Below are 19,493 nucleotides of genomic sequence, written 5' to 3' on the forward strand. Positions count from 1 at the left end.
ATATCCGGCTGGTCGATTATGTCATCACAGGTAACATACTAACATTCCTGGCGTAGTGTGTGTCTTCGGAAGACTACTAGAGCCTGTTACAACAGCTCTATGGCAGATAAGACAACGGGGGTCAAACTCCTGCCGGTTCTGAACTGTACTCTAGTCTGCTCTGGAGCTTTTGGTCTCTCACAGTCTTACATCTTTAAGCACAGGCCTTATCTCAGTGGACAAGAATATAGCTCTTTTTTTGTTTGACTAATGATTAAAGCAGATCTATTGTCAATGGAAGGCCACAAAAGCCTGGTATGTGGCCCAGATAAAACAATAGGGGTCAGACCTCTCCTCTCCTCTCCTCTTCCCCCCTCTTCTCTCCTTCACTCTCCTCTCCTCTCCTCTTCTCCCCTCTTCTCTCCTTCTCTCTCCTGTCCTCTGCTCTACTCTCCTCTCCCCCCTCTCTCCTCTCTTCTCCTCTCCTCTCTTCTCCTCTCCTCTCGCCATTGTGCTCCTCTCCTCCTCTTCTCTTCTCTTCTCTTCTCTTCTCTTCTCTTCTCTTCTCTTCTCTTCTCTTCTCTTCTCTTCTCTTCTCTTCTCCTCTCCTCTTCGCTCCACTCCTCTCCTCTCCTCTCCTTTCCACTCCTCTCTTCACCTTTCCTCTCCTCTGCTCTACTGTCATCTACCCCTCACTCCTCTCCTCTCCTCTCCTCTCCTCTCATCTCCTCTCCTCTCCTTTCCTCTCCTCTTCTCTCTCCATTGTGCTCCTCTCCTCCTCTTCTCGTCTCTTCTCTTCTCTCCTCTCCTCTCTTCACCTCTCCTCTCCTTTGCACTCCTCTCTTCACCTCTCCTCTCCTCTTCTCTCCTCTCCTCTCCTCTCCTCTCCTCTCCTCTCCTCTCTTCTCCTCTCCTCTCATCTCCTCTCCTCTCCTCATCTCCTCTCCTCTCCTCTCCCCTCTCTCCTCTTCTCTCCTCTAACCTCTCTCCTCCTCCTCTCATCTCCTCTCTTCTCCTCCTCTCCACTCTTCTCCTCTCCTCTCCTCCTCTGCTCTCCTCTCCTCTCTTCTCCTCTCCTCTGCTCTCCTCTCCTCTCCTCTCCACTCCACTCCTCTCCTCTCCTCCCTTCCTCTCCTCTCCTCTCCTCTCCTCTTTTTTCATCTCCTCTCCTCTCCTCTCCTCTCCTCTCTCCATTGTGCTCCTCTGCTCTCCTCTCCTTTCCTCTCCTCTCCTCTCCTCTCCTCTCTTCACCTTTCCTTTCCTCTCCTCTCCTCTCCTCTCCTCTCCTCTTCTCCTCTCTCCTCTCCTCTCCTCTTCTCCCCTCTCCTCTCCTCTCCTCTCCTCTCCTCTCCTCTCCTCTCCTCTGCTCTGCTCTCCTCTCTCTTCACTGGAGCCACAGATCTCTTACTTGCAGTATTGCTGAGGCCACCTGCTCCCATTCACTGCTCCACTATCCTCGGGGACTGTCTCAGCCGTTTAGAGTTTACTATGTCAATAGAGCAGTGCTGACTAAACACACACACACACTCACACTCACACACACACACACACTCACACACACACACACACACACACACACACACACACACACACACACACACACACACACACACACACACACACACACACAAACCGTATGCACTGGTGTCCAATGAGGATCACCTAAAATAGTTCCCGCCCTCGTTTGTGTGTGTGTGTGTGTGTATGAGAGAGAGAGAGAGAGAGAGAGAGAGAGAGAGAGAGAGAGAGAGAGAGAGAGAGAGAGAGAGAGAGAGAGAGAGAGAGAGAGAGAGAGAGAGAGAGAGAGATGGACAGAGAGAGCAAGTGAGAGAGAAAGAGAGAGAGAGAGAGAGAGAGAGAGAGAGAGAGAGAGAAAGTGAGAGAGAGAGAGAAAGTGAGAGAGAAAGTGAGAGAGAGAGTGTGTGTTTGTGCCCACATGTGTGTGTGTCAGTTATGACCTAAGGGCTGGGTGGACCATGAGGCGTTGGTCACCTGATCTCCTCTAGCTCTTAACTTGTTAGCCTGTTGTGTAGATTAGAAAGGTGTTGGTTTGGGATGTGGGAAGGTGCTGAGGCTTTATCTGTATCTTTAACACCTGCCCATAACCTGTCAGAGCCAATCAGAGGGGAAAAAACTGCCCGTACCCGTCCAATCAGAGAGGCGCTTTCCCATGGGAGCGTCTAAGATAAAGGCACATGTCCTGGGCCTCCACGTACTCTGATAGAAGCTCAGAGTTTGAACTGTGTGTGCTCACTTGACACACATTCTCCCAACGCCTTGCTTAGTGGCCACACGTCACTACGGTACTCCATGCGGTTAGGTTTATTAGGTGCAAAAGTTATTTTTTTCAATTGACCTCACTGGTGGATTCCCTCAGGCCAGGCAGGTAGCCGCTCGGGACACCAAAGATAGTGAATAACAGCCCACACTTTACTACAGTAGTGGCCATTTTGGTTCATGATGTTCATTTTTTGAATATTTGCTTGGTGTCCCTGCTGACCCCAGAGTCGCCTCTGCCTCTGTACTTCACAGACGACAGTTGATCTGGAGCGAGAGGACGGGGAGGAACTAGAGGAGAACATGGAGGTGTTTGACGACAGCAGCTCCAGCCCCTCGGGAACGCTGAGGAACTACCCCCTCACCTGCAAGGTGCTCTACTCATACAAGGTAAAGAAACGCACAAAGAAACGTTAGTGTTATCAGAAACCATACGATGATGACCTTGAATCCAAAGGTGTAGGTTAGGCTTGGAAAGTGGTGGGGACATTTAAATGGCTAATTGCCTTGGTATGGTATTTTGCAGTATTTTTGTGGAAAAAGTGGTTGAGGCATGGTAGGTTTTTCTCAAAAGTAGTATGGACATATCCCCACCATCTTCACCTAAAATTACGCTCATGCTTGAATCTGTAATGAAATAGCACATCAGGTTTTAGTCGTTAAAGTCATTTTTGTTGAGTCAGAGTGACACTGATGAGATAGTGGGATGAGAATGTAATGTGCAGCATAACAACATGATGTTGTGAAATAATATGTCTCATGATAACATCATAATCTCCCTTTCTCATGTGTCTCTACACTTATCACCACAAAATCTGCTGTTACCAAAGAAATCTCCATACAAGAACTCTGTGTACCAAACAGCTCAGTGCTCAAGCAACATATCAGCTGTGCAGTCTACAATGGACATGTTGACTTGGGCATGTTTGCATATACACTCCTATGAAACTGTTTTCACATGTTCGCATGGGAAAGAAAACTGTAAGCAGCCACAGCGTGATGGGCTGTGTATGTCCATGAATGTTATACTCAAAGCTTGTTTGATTTTGGAAAGTATGGGCAACCTGACTTCAGCTAAAACCCAATATCATAAGTCGTGGGTCATGGTTTATGTGTACATTACTCGGCTCTACCTTTCACCTTGGTCCTACCTGCACCTGGTTATACCTTTTATCAGAGTTGTATAAAGTATAAGTAGAAGTACTCTTGCAGATGTAATTACAACACTAGTCGTATGATAAGTTGAAATCGTGTAATATCATACCACTAGTGCTGTAATTAGATCTGTAAGAGTACTTATACTGTACTATTTTATACAAATCTACCTTGTATCTGCTGATAAAAGTGCTTGGAGTGGAGTCCTTGGATTTTCTTAGCTAAATGACACCGGCAAGCTAGCTAAACCGTGTGCCATGTGCACCATGCACTGTGAGGCCACTAGGTAATGTGAAAGCACAACTGGGAAACTCCAACCCCCATTGTCATTGTGACACAACACTCCAACATCACACAAGTGAACACTGCACACAACGAAATTGCATTCATGCCTCACCCGTTCAAGGGGGCATCCCCCAACGGTGGCCGAAAGGGTGTCTGTGCATGGATGTTGTTGTTCTGATTTCCACTGTCTGGTGTGGTCTGGTCTGGCAGGCATCGCAGCCGGATGAGCTGACCATCGATGAGCAGGAGATGCTGGAGGTGATAGAGGATGGAGACATGGAGGACTGGGTGAAGGTAAGGCCCGCACAGGCAGAGCACACACACACACACACACACACACACACACACACACACACACACACACACACACACACACACACACACACACACACACACACACACACACACACACACACACACACACACACCAGCAACAGCACCCATTCACAATGGAATTTCAATTGCAAAGCCTCCAAACAGAGTTGCCAATCTCATCTTCAGAAAAGTACAAAATGAATTCCTTTGTGACTGTCCACAGAGGTAATTACAAAATATATCCAGCCTTCCTCTCTCCTACTGATTGGGGAGGTGTAATTACAGTAGTGCCGGGATCAGATGTCTAGCAGGGTTTTTTTTACTTTCTTAAGCTGAAATCGATACCTCACACAGGAACAGTCAATACACTTTGTTGTTTACCTGAGGTGGGTATTGTTATTCCAGTTTCAAAGAGTAAAAGTCCTGCCATGTCATGGCCTTACCTGCACATAACTCAAGTGATTGTCTGATTAGTCTGTCTAAAAGTCTGAACATCTTAGCATTAGGTGCTTTTCTGAATAAGCACAAGAATGTTTTGGACTTTTATACTGTGAATCTGAATGACCCATCTCTAATAATCACATGTACAGTGCATGTGTTCTGAACTACAATGTGGGCACAATGTGTTCACAATATATAATCGGACCAAAGTTCAGAGCGAAGAAAACATCTTGTTTACATTTCTCTCTGCTGCTGGTTCTGTTATTGTCCTATGCCTGAAACACATTCCAAGTCATTTGTTTGATGAGTCTGTTGGTCTTTTATTCTCAGAAGCTAGATGACCCAACTCTTAGTAATTACATGGATACGTTTTGTACTACACAATGTGTACAATGTGTTCACACTGTATAGTATAGGCCTTAAGTTCAGAGCAAAGAAAACGTTTGTTTGCCCACCTACCTCACATGCGCTTCACGCTGTTGCTGGCTCTGCGATTGGATTGTTCTAGCAAATCTTAAAGTTTCTTTTGTTTCAGACATGTTAAAGTATTTATCTTTTGCCTGAGGGTCTCTGATGAAGACGGAAGTCTCATCGTCAAAACATGTCAGGTAAAAGATAAATTCATCTACATGTCTGAAACAAAAGATTTGCTAGAACAATCCAATCGCAGAGCCAGCAACAGCGGGAAACGCATGCAAGAGAAGTGGGCAAACAAACATTCTCTTTGCTCTGAACTTAAAAGACAGTGTGAAGAGATTGTATTCGTTGTGTAGTACAAAACATATTCACGTAATCATTAAGTCAAGATTTGATATAAGTCTGAGACATAATGAACGTCATACATCTGGATCTGTTCTAGGCGCGGAACAAGACGGGTCACGTGGGCTACGTCCCGGAGAAGTACCTGCAGTTCCCCACCTCCAACAGCCTACTGAGCATGCTCCAGTCCCTGGCCACGCTGGACACGCGCTCACACACCTCCAGCAACTCCACCGAGCCCGAGCTGGCCTCGAGCAGCACCAACGGAGACGCCAGCAGTAAGTCACACACACACACCCACACACACACACACACACACACACATATAGTATATACACTCACGCGCTCACACACCTCCAGCAACTCCACCGAGCTCGAGCTGGCCTTAGGCAGCAGCAATGGAGACGCCAGCAGTAAGTCACACACACACACACATATACACACATATACACCTATACACACACATATACACTTACACACACACACACACACACACACACACACACACACACACACACACACACACACACACACACACACACACACACACAAGCATGCAGATACACAAAACCAAAAGCATACATGCAGATACAGTACACATCCAAATGGTTGACATTAAACAAAAAACTACAGATTCCTTCAACAATGAGTTGAAGCTTTAATTGTATTATGATGGTGTGTTTGTAGACACATACTGTATGCTGAGGCGGTCAGCAAATAGGTTCAAACATGGTGCAAACATTCAACAGTTTTCAGATGGACTAAACCCGAAATCGAACTAAGGGCAGTAATTAAGACATTAGTCGCCCTCAGAGATTTTAATTACGGTAGAACATTTACAAATAGAACATAAAAACACAGGTGCCCTAGGGATGCATAATTATGGTAATCATTGTTGTTTTGATCAATATTAAAATCACAATTATTATACATAATTGTTAATTATATTAGGGAGCACATTAGGTTTATTTTACAAAACGTTTTATCTTGCCGTTGATATTTCCGTTGCCCACAATGGAATTTCCCTCATTTGTATTCAGTACGTTCTCAGTAAATGACCCAAAAAAGCCTTTTTTGAAGTTCTGTCTATGTGATGAAATCACTAATCACAATTAAATGTCCATCTAATGTGCTGAACAGTCTTAATGAAGTAATGAAGTGGAAATCAATGAACAACAAATGATGCAGTTGTACCAGCACATGAAGATAACAGCAAGGCCTCTGACGAACTAAATATACTCTCTCTCTCTCTCTCTCTCTCTCTCTCTCTCTCTCTCTCTCTCTCATTTTCTCTCTCTCCTCTTGCTCTCTCTCTCTCTCTCTCTCTCTCTCTGTCTCTCTCTCACACTCTCTCTCTCTCTCTCTCTCTCTCTCTCTCTCTCTCATTTTCTCTCTCTCTCTCTCTCTCTCTCTCTCTCTCTCTCTCTCTCCCTCTCTCATTTAACGCCTCTCTCTCACAACCACCCTCTCTCTGTCTATCTCTCTTTCTCTATCACTCTCACTCTTCCTCTCTCTTCTCCTCCTCCTCCTCATCTTCCTCCTCCTCCTCCTCCTCCTCCTCCTCAGTGAGCTTCGTGAAGGCCATGTATGACTACGAGGCCCAGACGGATGACGAGCTGTCCTTCCCCGAGGGAGCCATCATCCGCCTCCTCAACAAGGACACCCAGGATGACGACGGCTTCTGGGAGGGCGAGTTCAATGGCCGCGTGGGCGTCTTCCCCTCCGTGCTGGTGGAGGACCTCAACGCCACCGAGAATGGAGACTCGCACTGGGGACACGACACCACACAGGTAACCAACACTACGCTACACAACGCTACACAATGCAATACAGCCAGCCTGAGCGCCAGACAGGACATGCTTGCTACAGGATATGCATGCAAGTAGCGTTTATTTTTTTGTCTTTTTGACCTTATTTATGACAGTATAGTGAAGATGGTGACAGGAAGCAAGTGGGGAGAGAGAGACGGGGAAGAACCGACAAAGGACCCGGGCCGGGAATCGAACCCGGGTCGGCCGCGTAGTGGACGAGTGCACTACCGTTAGTCCAGTTTGTTCTTTTCATTGTAGACATGAATTGGTTCAGCAATTCACTATGATTCCAGCTTTGACATCAGGTGTTAGGCGACAGTGTGCTGCTGACACAGCGTGCCTCTGACACCTGACACAAGGTACACAGAAGCGTGCTGTAATACCAGAGATTCTTTAAGTATATAGAGATATGCCATTGTAATCCGCCTTTGGCTAAGCCCCGCCCTCTTGGGTTACAGTTGCTAGGTCGGACAGATAAACTTTCTATGCGCTGTGATAACGTGATTAATGCAGTGACTGTCTATCGCAGCAGTTGTTCACAACTAAGAAATAAAAAAACACTCCTCCATTCATAATTTGTATTTCCTGAACTGTCATGCATCACAGTTGTTTAGCTGTTGTGGGATCTCAAATTCTCACCCTGGTATCGATTTTCATATTGTAACCAGTGGCACCATGGTAAGCTAACTCGCATCTATGTCCCTGGCTCAAACTGTAGTTGTTGGACGAAATCACTCAACGTGATGGATGTTGTCATATTCAAAGCTACCACATCAATGTGTAACATTAACGTTTGGTGTTTATGTCTTCAATAGCTCAAGAAAATAAAGTCCATCAGCTGCTAGTCAAAACAATCCTGACGTGACTGACAGTGAACTTTGCTAGCGCTGTTTACCCTGAAATAGGTTCATGTTTTACTTACAACCTTACTGAAAAGTTACACGAGTGAGATGGTGGCATGATTGGAGCACACAAAGTATGTTTGATGATCCTTGCGCTTTCTAGTCGAGTGAGGATGCCGAGACCTTCAAGCCAGACTATTCAACTGCTAATAATATCAGTCCGGTTTAAGGTAAAGAGGAAATTTACCTCCTGTTACATCGCGGGGAAACTTGCACCTTTGTCACAAATACCCCAGGCACAATTTCCAGTCATATTTTAATAATAATACAACCGTAATATCTTGCTAAACCCTACTTGAAAACATGCGATTTCAGCATTGAGTTCAATGGAGCGCTGTCAAAACTGTCGAAACTGTCCGAGGTTTGTCCGAGGTCGTCCTTTTGCTGCGCTGTGATTGGTCAAAAAGCACTTTAGGGCGGGCCTTAGCCAAAGGTGAATAGGTTGCTATGGGCACCTAACATGACCAGGTTCCGGTCTGCCTAAAGGGGCGTGTCATAATAGTCCTAGCATTGAATAGAACAGTCCTTAGGTCTGCCTAGGTCTGCCTAAAGGGGGATTTCCCCCCACTCCCCCTTGCAATAATAGAACCCAGAAACAATGGGCCAATGGAACCTCTCTCTCTACTCTCTCCGGTAATACTGACAAAACCAGGAGGGGCCATCTCCCACCATGTTGAGGTCATAGTAGTGTGTTGGATATCTGACCCAGTAGCATGATGCCTCTCACTGTTGCATACGTCATTTAAGACGCACAGCAGGCATATCCCGACCCCAATATGGAAATCTTTTTTTATTTTTTAATCTCAGATTATGGAATTTCACCATAGCATTGTTCTTAGGATGCTCGACCAATTAACAAGTAGTAGCGCATGATAGTAGATGATATAAATAGTATACATCTCAACAGCGCAGACAATGGAGACTTGTCTCCCCTCTTACATGGGGGGAACAATCTCCCAAATTCCAAACGAAGTTGCTAGCTTCTTCTTTTTTTTGTGACCAAGTTGCTAGCTTCACTCATTAATCACGGTTCAGTTTGTCACAACTTGTGACAGACAGAGGACGTTTTGATGTGGCAGACTGTTGATTCTGTCTCGCTGCCACTCCCCTGCCCAAGATCTCGACAGGATGTCACAAATCTCTTGTTCTTGGGGACCATTTAAAAAAAAAAAAAAAAACCCTTTCAGATAAACCAGCCTCTGTAGTGTTGCCTGTTGAAGTCTGATCATGCAGCACCCCCGAGGAGTGTTTATGCGATGGTGAGGAGGGGCTGTATCCTTCCTGAAATTAAGATGTTTACAAGCCTGCCTGCCTGCCTGCCTGGGTGCACGCTTTAGGAAGCGGCTCTTGGGGGTGGGGGGTGGTGGGCAGAGGGACTTGGCGAGACCTGCCTGGGTGCACACTTTCGGAAGCAGCTCTAGGGGTTGGGGGGTATGGGTTGCCTGCCTGCTTGCCTGCCTGCCTGCCTGCCTGGGTGCACGCTTTAGGAAGTGGCTCTTGGGGGTGGGGGGTGAGAGAGGTTGAGCGAGTGGGCGAGACCGGCCGGCCGGTTTGTCCTGTCATCACAGTGGTTTTGATGAGCACTCAGAGGACCTCAGAGGAACCGAGAGGCCCGTTGCTTTGATAGCGCGCCCAGCACGGCCCGGCCCGTCCGCTCGCTCTTGACTACAGTCTAGACGGTGCAGACGGCTGGCAATTAGTCATGAGACAGAGCGTTCCGGTCGAAGCTTAAGCGCCTCTCCCAGTGCACCCATAAAAAGGAGGGCACGGTTATTATTGCCGCCTGCTCGCTCGCTCGCCTCCCTCGGTTATGTGATGAGCTCGGGCTCCTGTCCTGTCGAAGCCCATTTTTTCTCTTTACAGTGAGTGGATTGGTAATTAAATCATGTTAATGAGTTTGTGTGCGTGTGTGTGTGTGTGCTTTGTGTGCGTGTGTGTGCGTGTGTGTGCGTGCGTGTGCGTGTGTGTGTGTGCTTTGCGTGCGTGCTTGTGTGTGTGTGTGTGTGTGTGTGTGTGTGTGCGTGTCTGTTGTATTACTTCTGCCCACCAGCAGGTGTCTCCCTGCCAGAGGGGCCACTCTTCTCTGCCGCCGCTGCCCCTGTACGACCAGCCTCCTGTGGGCAGCATGTACGCCAGCCCGGACTGTGGCTCTGCCAAACCTTTACCCCGCTCACCCTCCGTCAACGGAGAACACAAGCTCATGCCCCTCCCGCACAAAGGACCCACACACAGTAAGTCAAGTCAGCTCATTTGTATACCGCATTTCAGGTAGGTCAGGAAGGGTGTCGCGCCAATTACTCCAGGCCTTGTGGGTTCGTTGGTTCAGGGTATGGTAAAACACTGGATGATGAAGAGAGCTCGCACACCAAGAGTTGCCGATGCCGGAAAGGTGTTTTATCCATCAACTTAAACCAAAATTATAGCACATTTCTAACAGAAGTGCAATTCAATGCTCTTCACATAAAAAATGTAAGTAACAACAAAGAATTAAGAGTCAGAGAAAAATGTAAATTAGTGAGTGTCACACAGTACAGCAGCGTCCAACCATACTGCAGTGGTTCCCAAAACAGGGGATTGGGAGCCCTAGGGGGTCGCGGAAGTACTGCTGGAGGGTCGTGGATAAAAAGTGCATAAAAAGTCCACAGCCTAACCGGAGAAAAACTGCAGACGGAAAATGTAGCAATATTAATGGACAAAAATGCTTTACTAAGTTTTTAGATGCGTCCCACGCATCTCTATAAGAGGCTTTGGTGTCCGTCCGTCCGTCCGTCCGTCCGTCCCTCCGTCCGTCCGTCCGTCCGTCCGTCCGTCCGCCCTCCCGTGATGTGTTTCCCTCCCGTGATGCGTTTCTGAATTGTGATTCCCTCCTGTGATTCCCTCTTGTGTCCACAAGGTGGCAGTCGCTCAGTTTTGGCCTGGAGCTCATGCGTGCAAACCAACCGTGCTCTTTGCCAGTGAGAAAAACATGGCGGCACTTCCTGTTGATTTTCACATGAAAGTTTTGCTTAATTTAAAGTCCCTAAGCGACTATAAATGTTGTGGCTTCCATATATTGATGTAAAAGTGCCCCACGAAGTAATGAAGCACAACAAAGTTACTCCACATTACCATTTGACCACTCGTTTTTCTATGCTAACAGGGTAGCTAATGTAGCATTGTAAATGATCCAGGGAGAAAGGGGGAAATGTTGTGATTTCAGTCCGCCTGAGGCAACGATTTTCGTGGGGAAGATGACCTGCATCTCGGTGGCATTGAACCACGCCCCCGTGCCTTATTTGGCTCGCTCAGCACGTGCGTCCTCAGTCCAATCGCAATGCTTTATTTTCCCCAGACGTTTAATCGCATTTAAGTGAAAGTGCCATGTATACACATCGCAAAATAACTCTTAATCCGATCTATTTAAATCGCATTTATTAAATCGGACTTAAAAACATCATGTACACGTAGCCAATGTCTCATTGATTAGTTTATGGAACTTACGGTTTGTCTGTTACGGTCCACGAAGACAATATCCACGTGAAAACGCAAACGCCTGCAAACCACTGTTTTGACAGAAATACAGTTCACCTGTCGCCTACTCTGTTTTCTTCCCAAAGTGGCATTTAAAAGTATTCCATGAAATCCAACATCAACGTCACTTCAAATAGGTGACAGCATCATGCTCACACATGAAATAACACTTCAGTGAGGGGGGGACATCACTGCTCTCATATTAAAGTGAAAAGAGAATTTCACATTTTAGTTTATTTAATGTAGGCCTATGCAAAATTGCAAATAGCCTATTCATTGAAATCTGTCCAGAAAGGGTTGTAATGTTTGCCTGTTTTTTATGTTTGTAATAAAAAAAAAAAAAAAAAAAAAAAAAAAAGTGATTTAAAAAAAAAAAAAAATAGCCTAACAAAAATAGAGATTTTATGTTAAAAAAAATGTGATATGGGATGGACCGATGGCCCCCCTAAGCTAAATTCGCCTTAGGTCCCCACATTGCTAAATGTAGTGTAAGGGATTATTTTGAAAAGACAGTAACATGTAATCAGCAATGCATTACAGTTTTTCAGTAAATTACCCAACACTGTTGAAATCCTATGGTACTTTTTCAAATCCAGGCTTATACAGTACATGGTAGGCTTATTGATAAATTGCCTTGACAGGTTATGAGGAGGCCAAGGGGGCGTTTGGGCAAAAAAGGTTCAGAACGGGCATAGACGGACGCATCTGTTGTCCGCCTGTCGGACTTGTTATAATGATTTTTATGCATCCATTATTATAAAATGTCACCAGTGCTTTTGGTCTATCATTGTACAAACCATGTTTGTTTTGTTTGCTTACTCATCTCTCTCTCTCTTCAGACCATAGACCGCAGACTTTAAGTCCTGATGGGCCTGGGTTTGCCCCACAGCCGTTGAGACTAACCCCAGATGCAGCAGGTCCAAGCAAACTGCGCCCTGTAAGTGATCACTTCTTGCATCGCCAATTTTTAACCCAGGTCAAGATCACCTAGTGTAGTAAAACCGTACGAATACACCGGCCGCGTCATGAGCGAGGCGAGCGATGGAAGTAATTGACTTTGTATTGAGTCGCGCAACAAAAGTGATGCGGGAGACTAATGCCGTGTGTACACCAGGCGCTACCTACACTACCCAGGTAGCTGGGGTGGTTGAAGAACTTTCGCCATGAATTCGCTTTATTCGCTCTGGACACGGCATTGAAATGTTTGATTCAGCTTATCACATAACAGCTCTGTCTTGACAGCCTGGGACATACGTCGATATGAACGTTCCAATTGGTTTTCGCCAAACCGCGTCATAGCAATTCGCTTAACGAATAGCTTGAGTTTAATAGTCAAAATTCGCTCTGGCGCTCAGTTCGCTTTGCTCCTGGCGAATTCGCTCTGGTAGCTTTATTCGCTTTCCCTCCATAGAGAAATAATTACTTCCGCTGCTAAGGTCGCGTAGTTCGCGCTTGTTGTACACGGGGCATAAAGGCAATTCGCGCGTCAAGAGCAGCAGTTTGTAGTTGAACTCCTGGGAATATTATGCAAATGAGCTATAAGGGGGTTCGCAACAGCTTGCATTCTGTTTTTAACAGACATACTCTAGTTGCTTCAATCGCTTGTATCGCTCTTGCTGCACAGCAGCGATGCTCTGTCGCTTGAATCTCGTTGCGGCTGGTGTATTCACCCAGCCCGATGCTATGTGTATTGAACTGACACGCAAATGCAGTTAAAGGGGAGGATACATGTGAAAGGTCTGCCTACCATTGTCTGGTTACGGACACTGAACACTGTAATGCAATGTAGTACTAATGTAGTAGTAATGTACTAAGCTAGATTAGGTGAGGTGTTTATTCGCGCACTTTTGGCCATCTAGTATGGAGTCTCTTTCTACCTCTAATTCTCTTTCCGTACCCTCTCGTGTGCAGAGGTGTCAAAAGCAAACATAAAAGTAAATTCATGTTGTAAGTACAACACTAGCACATGATATTACATAGCTGTTACACCATTTACTCCATTGTACCAAAGAAGGTAGATAGACTGTGTTGTTACTGAAAAACGCTAAGAACTCACCACAAACTGATCCAACCAGTGCAGATTTAACTGATGGTAAGACAAGTGTACAGGTCTACTGATTACTTACATAAGTTACTTTTGTTGGAAGGAAGCAGCTTTTCTTTTTCCTATCTTTTACCGTACTTTTGACACCTTTGCTCTTGTGCTTGTACAGGTGCGTGCAGCGCCGCCCCCACCCAAACCGCAGCAGCAACAGCAGCAGCAGGCTCCACCCAAACCGCAGCAGCAACAGCAGCAGCCTCCACCCAAACCGCAGCAGCAGCAGCCTCCACCCAAGCAGCAGCAGCAGCCTCGTCGACCAGGACCAGCCGAGAAGACGGAGGAGGTGGAAATCACGCTGGTGTAGCATCAGCACTGCCCTGCCCTGCCCTCTCCTGCCCTGGTGGCCTACCGCAACCCAGACTTCCCCTGCCCTGTCCTGGGATTGTCCTGGGGCCTACACTGCAAAACTGGTTCAGGAGTAAACCAGGTTAAGTTTAGAGGTAAATCCTCTAATAGAAGAGCCTAGATTCCTCATTTTCTTCCAGGCACATTTATGAGGTGATTTACCTCTTAACCTGGTTTACTCCTGAACCAGCTTTCCACTATAGACCCCTGGTGGCCAACAGCAATGCAGACGTTCCCCTCCTTCCCTCTCTCCCTCCCTCCCTCCCTCCACTGTGTCCTCCCTCTCGCTACTGGATAGAGGGCAGGTCTTCAGAGAACAGCAGACCAATACCCTCCTCTTTTCATACAGGAGAACAAACGGGTGTAAAAAAAAGTTACTCCCTCCCTCCCTCACTCCCAACAAACTCAAGACACTCAAATGCGCTGCCCTCCTCATCCTCTGTCACGGACTGTCTGGTGCCTTAATCACTCTCATGCCAAAACACACAAGTCCTCACGTCTCTCCTCTCTCCACACCCTGAACTGCCGAGCGGAAGGGGAAACTCAAACGAAAAATTCCAGGACGTGTTTCTTCTGAGGAAATGTTTTCTTGACCCTGTGGAACTAGATTTGGGGGGGAAGAAAAACAACCAACCAACCAAACTGTACCGTGACTGAAGATTTTGAGGACCCTCGTTTGCATGTTGAATCCCCCAGTTTGAAAAATCCCTACATGATGTTGATGGTGTCGTGTAGTATTATCTGGAGTTAGCCCAGTGGTGTGGTCCGAGTGCATTCATTTTATTAGATCTTGTGATCATAGCCGCAAAATGAATCCTACCTGCTATTCAAAACCACATTTGTAATAATAACTGTCTAGATGTTCTAGGAGAAGAAAAAAAAAACAACAAACAACAGTAGTTGGAGAATCGTAGAAACAAAAAACAGAAGATTTTCTATTTGTTTCTGTTAATTGGTGCCACAGCACCAACGTGACCCCCTTAACCCACATGGGGGCTGAAAAGACGAATATCATGTAGCCTCTTTTTTTGCAAAATCCCTAGTTGTTGATGTGTCAAAGGAAAAGCTTTGTTATTCTGTCTGAATTTTTTTCATTACCTGCAATCAGCAATCAAGATGCACCGCGGAAAAGAGAGCAGTTTTTTTTCTGAGGTATAAAAGCTGCCTAGATTGGCTATTTATTTTCCTTTGCCAGAGGGACTTAGCACGTTCACATGTGTACCGCCTGCATATTCCTGTGTGATTTGTGCAATGCAGAACTAGCAAAAATCACATGAAAACTTAAAATAAAGTCCTTTTATTTTCAGTTTTCAAGTGTTTTTGAAGCAGGAAAGAGACAGCTGTTACACTGCTGACATACAATAGGAGCCACTTTTTATCCCCATTCCTTCCACATACCACTCAACTTCCAATGTGTTTCCAGCCGGACCTCGCAAAGAGTAATCATGATGCAGCCGAAAACTAGAAAAATGCACTCAAGAGAGTGCAGACCTCCGCCAAGGAAGCTGTTTGATGGAACGTTTGACTTACACCCTATTTTTTAAGTCTTTCTGCCTTCTTTTTGTGGAGGTAGAAACTGGAAGGTCAAAATTCACCTTATCCCGCAATTGTGAAGAATCTTTTTTTTTTTTAATCCTGGTTCTGGACTGTGATCCGGATCACCACCAAAAATTTAATCACTTATTCCTTTCGTCATTTCCCAGAACTTCACCAAGTTTCACCAAAATCCGTTCATAACTTTTTGCGTTAAGCTGCTAACAGACAAACCAAGGTGACCGAAAACATACCCTCCTTGGCGTAGGAAGTAAAAACATGGTAGAAAATGAGTGGCTCCTTCTGTATCGGGACAGCTGAGAGATGGTGACAAAAGGAAGCCTAGGCCTTGGACTATAAATAGTCATACCAATACCGTGTTTAATGTGCAGCATTAGTACAGTACATTACTGTCGTCATAGGAATGTTCTGGAAGTATGTGCAACATGGCGTCATATATATCTATTATATATATAGCAAAAAACCCTGAAAATATTTCCTTCGTTTGAATGAGTAGTGAGTTTATATTACTTCATCTCCAGGAAGAAGGGAGTTGTAAAGGACCAGTGTGTCTGTCGAGGATGGCCAAACGGGGGGGAAGCAGTGGAGGAGGAGAGAATAGATTGATTACGAAGGCTGGATCCTTCAAAGTCATCTACTGTCTGTCCATACTCCACCCAACACTCCCATGCTCTCAACCCCCTCCTCACCCCCCACCCCCCATATGAAAGCTGTGTTGCTTATCTGCTGTTCAATCTTTTCTCTTGAGATATTATCTGAGTTTCTCATATTCATTCTGTGATTCATTGTTCCTGCGTTACTTCTACTAAGGGTACCTTAGGAGCAAGGGATACGGCAATCTCCTCTCTTTATATCCTTCTGAAATATTGCTCAACTGATTATCTCAAGTCAACCTCCTTTGCCTTAGTTATGTCTTGTATATATTTTTTTACTCTTTTACTCTTACTCCAAAGGTACCCCTAGGAGGAGTAACTTAGAAACAACTGGTCACAGAATGATATGAATATGCATTGTAAAACATTGCCAGCCATTTAAACATAAACATGTAAGTTGCCCTGCTGCTGCCTTAAGTTTTTAAGTTAACTCAACTTGAGTCGAGGCTCAACTCAATTTGGGGCTTTCTCAAGTTGAGTTAACTTACAAACTACAACAGAAGGGAGACTTACTTTTTTACATGTAACTGGCTGCAATGTGTGCAATTACAGTGTGACAAGCCCAAATCTATCTTAACAGCAGATGAGCAGCACCGCTTTCCTATGGTCCCTTTCTCTGCCCCTGCAGTTCCAGTTACGTGGCAATCTCTGATGTTTTTGAGTAGTAATAATCACTTTCATGGATATATTATCTCTTTCAAGCTCTTCCCTTATGTAGTTGGGCGTCTGTGCATATTACTAATATTTAGTCGTCTAAAGTGAAAAGGACAGAAGAGAAACGTTTAAGGAAAGAGAAGTGAAGTCTTGTGGCATGTCCTGGGAGTGTGTGCATGCGAGTTGTGTTGGTGGTCCTACCATAGACGTACGACGTGTCTATATAATGTCTATGGCTCCTACCATAGACGTATATAAGACGTGTCTATATAATGTCTATGGCTCCTACAGTGCCTCATTTGGTACGTACACTCCTCCACTCACCTCCCCAGCTCTGCCGGCAGACTAGTCATTTATATATTACACAAATCAATATCTCAGCATTTAGTTGAAAGTGCATTATTTTTTATCAGATTACTTTTCTCTCTCTCTCTCTCTCTCTCTCTCTCTCTCTCTCTCTCTCTCTCTCTCTCTCTCTCTCTCTCTCTCTCTCTCTCCCTTTTTCTCTTGTACTGTGTAAACACTGTCGATGACAAATTGAGATGTATTTGGCTGACTGTTGTGGCCGTATTTATGGATACTAGATTATGGATTGTTTATCTTTCTGAGGCATTCGAACCTGACTGTCTTTAGCAGAGAGAGAAAGTTAACATGGGGCATAAAGAGGTGTATGAAGTAGAGGTAAAAGAAAAGTAAAAAAAAAAACCCTCCTTAGGCACAGCGGTATATTGCATTACATTACATTACACTTTTATTCAGCAACTTACATTTATTTACAGGGTATTGGTTACAGTCCCTGTAGCAATGTGGGGTTAGGTGCCTTGCTCAAGGGCACCTCAGCCATGGAGTGCAGTAGGGAGTGGAAGAGTTTGATTTGAACCTGCAACCCTTCTGAACCGTCACAACACAACAGCTGTCTAAACTATGTAGTACTATGTTTCATGTACTTACATTCATTTACTTAAAGATTCAAGATTCAAAATGCTTCATTTAGCTAATATGCAGCCATGCTATAAAATCAGACCTTTACTTCATACACCTCAGGTGTCAGGTGCTCCCGAACCAGACGTCAGAGTGCAGAATGCCCTGGTGAGTTAGGATGGCAAGAGAGAATGGCGATGGCCACTCCAGTTAGACAGGGGGCAGCCTTGATCTTTAGTTGTGTGTGTGCAGTAGAGAGCTTGTCTCGTTATTTTGTTTTCGTGTTTTGATGTGATAATCCCCAATATTGCCCTTGAGTTGAGTGAGGCACAGTGAGATATTAGGACAACCAGCACCTTGAATCAAATGGAAAATGACACCCACCATCGTTGTTATCCTGACTTTTTGCCCCACTAATCTCTAAAAAAAAATTTGACTTTTTTTTATTTATTGACTAATCAAAAATATTCTTCCCTGTCTGAGGTGATATTTAATGCTTAACATGTAAGCAACTATTCAATGTCCTTTGCAGCACTTTCAAACCTTTTATTATTTTGTGTTTTTTAAAGTTGTGATTCTCAGTATTTTGAATGGCTCCCCTTTGCCAGTGTCTTAGCTGCCCAGCGTTTGGTTATTTGTTGTTCAGATTGCGTGTGTGTGTGTGCGTGTGTGTGTGTGTGTGTGTGTGTGTGTGTGTGTGTGTGTGTGTGTGTGTGTGTGTGTGTGTGTGTGTGTGTGTGTCCCATACCATATGGGATGCCATGGAGAAACCCTGCTATGTTCATGTGATTATGTGCATTGGATAAGCAATGCAAAATGGAATCCTTTTCCCCCTGAGGGTGAGATGAGGATGTTGTTGTAAATCTCTAAAGAAAAAAGCAAATGTTTCTCAAATGGATTATAAAAATGTTCAACTGAAATAAGAATGTGAATTATTCTGCCGGCGAGGAAGCAAAAATGTGTCTGGATTTGTAGCTAAATGGAAGGGTAACGGTGTTGAAATATCTGCTCTGTTCATCTCTTAGCACTCAAACATGATCTTGTCTTTCTTAGCGCTCAATCATGATCTTGTCTTGTTGATCTCTTTTGAGATCTTTTGAATCTTATCAAACTTGTTTTGAAGTTTATGGTTTACAGCTGTGTCCATTGTGTCAAAATAGCTGTTTTTCAACCCCATAAAACAAGATTTTTCTTCTCTGTTATTTAATAAGAAAACAGTTGTCATGTTGAATCTTTCAGGCCAGTTAACTTTTGGAATTCCAAAATACAAAGTCATTCCCAACCAGTGGATATCATTTCTAAGTATTGCTTTTTCATTTGAAGATTATTTTTAAGAGCTGCTAAAAAAAATCTGGTAATAATAACAAGCTTTCTCTTTAGACTGTTGTCGAGGTGACAATATCCGAACACACAGGTGCAAAATCCAACATAATATTAGCTGTACAAATTTGTATTTATTGTGTACAAATGTTAAATAATAAAATGAATTAAAAAAAACCTTTGTCTCCGCTCCTTTTTTGTTGTAATCAGTGTCTGGCCTTGCCTACATGTTTACATGCATAGTGAAAATACTGTGTAGCCTATATAATGTCATGCAATTCAGGACTGGACTGGGCCCGAAAAGTGTATTTTTTGGCATAGATCGGCCAAAGAATCGTAAGAGTGATTCTCCGATTCGACTACGCTTTTAAGTCCACGGATTTTATTTGCCAATTCCACTAACTATTAACTGCATCCAATGATTATTTGGACATTAGAAAACATTTATCTTTCATATAATACAGAAAGTGTAGACATGGCATTATTTCCCTCAGCAAGAATGAATATTTAA

At 44.6% G+C, this 19,493-nt stretch overlaps 1 protein-coding gene across 2 annotated transcripts in view; it reads left to right on the top strand.

The window, feature by feature from the left end:
- Nucleotides 1-19,139, top strand: part of LOC134454379 (F-BAR and double SH3 domains protein 2-like) — a 151,507-nt gene extending 132,368 nt beyond the window's left edge. The window contains exons 14-20 of one of the 2 annotated variants that reach the window (XM_063205346.1): nt 2,512-2,646; nt 3,907-3,990; nt 5,312-5,489; nt 6,778-7,001; nt 9,975-10,155; nt 12,274-12,371; nt 13,648-19,139. In XM_063205346.1, coding sequence (XP_063061416.1) covers nt 2,512-2,646; nt 3,907-3,990; nt 5,312-5,489; nt 6,778-7,001; nt 9,975-10,155; nt 12,274-12,371; nt 13,648-13,839 — 1,092 coding nt within the window. In that variant the 3' untranslated portion in view covers nt 13,840-19,139. The remainder of the gene's footprint in view (nt 1-2,511; nt 2,647-3,906; nt 3,991-5,311; nt 5,490-6,777; nt 7,002-9,974; nt 10,156-12,273; nt 12,372-13,647) is intronic. The other variant, XM_063205347.1, reaches the window with a different exon arrangement.
- The last annotated feature ends 354 nt before the right edge of the window (nt 19,140-19,493 follow it).

Source organism: Engraulis encrasicolus, chromosome 8 (assembly GCF_034702125.1).
Source record: "Engraulis encrasicolus isolate BLACKSEA-1 chromosome 8, IST_EnEncr_1.0, whole genome shotgun sequence".
NCBI classification, from domain to species: Eukaryota; Metazoa; Chordata; class Actinopteri; order Clupeiformes; family Engraulidae; genus Engraulis; species Engraulis encrasicolus.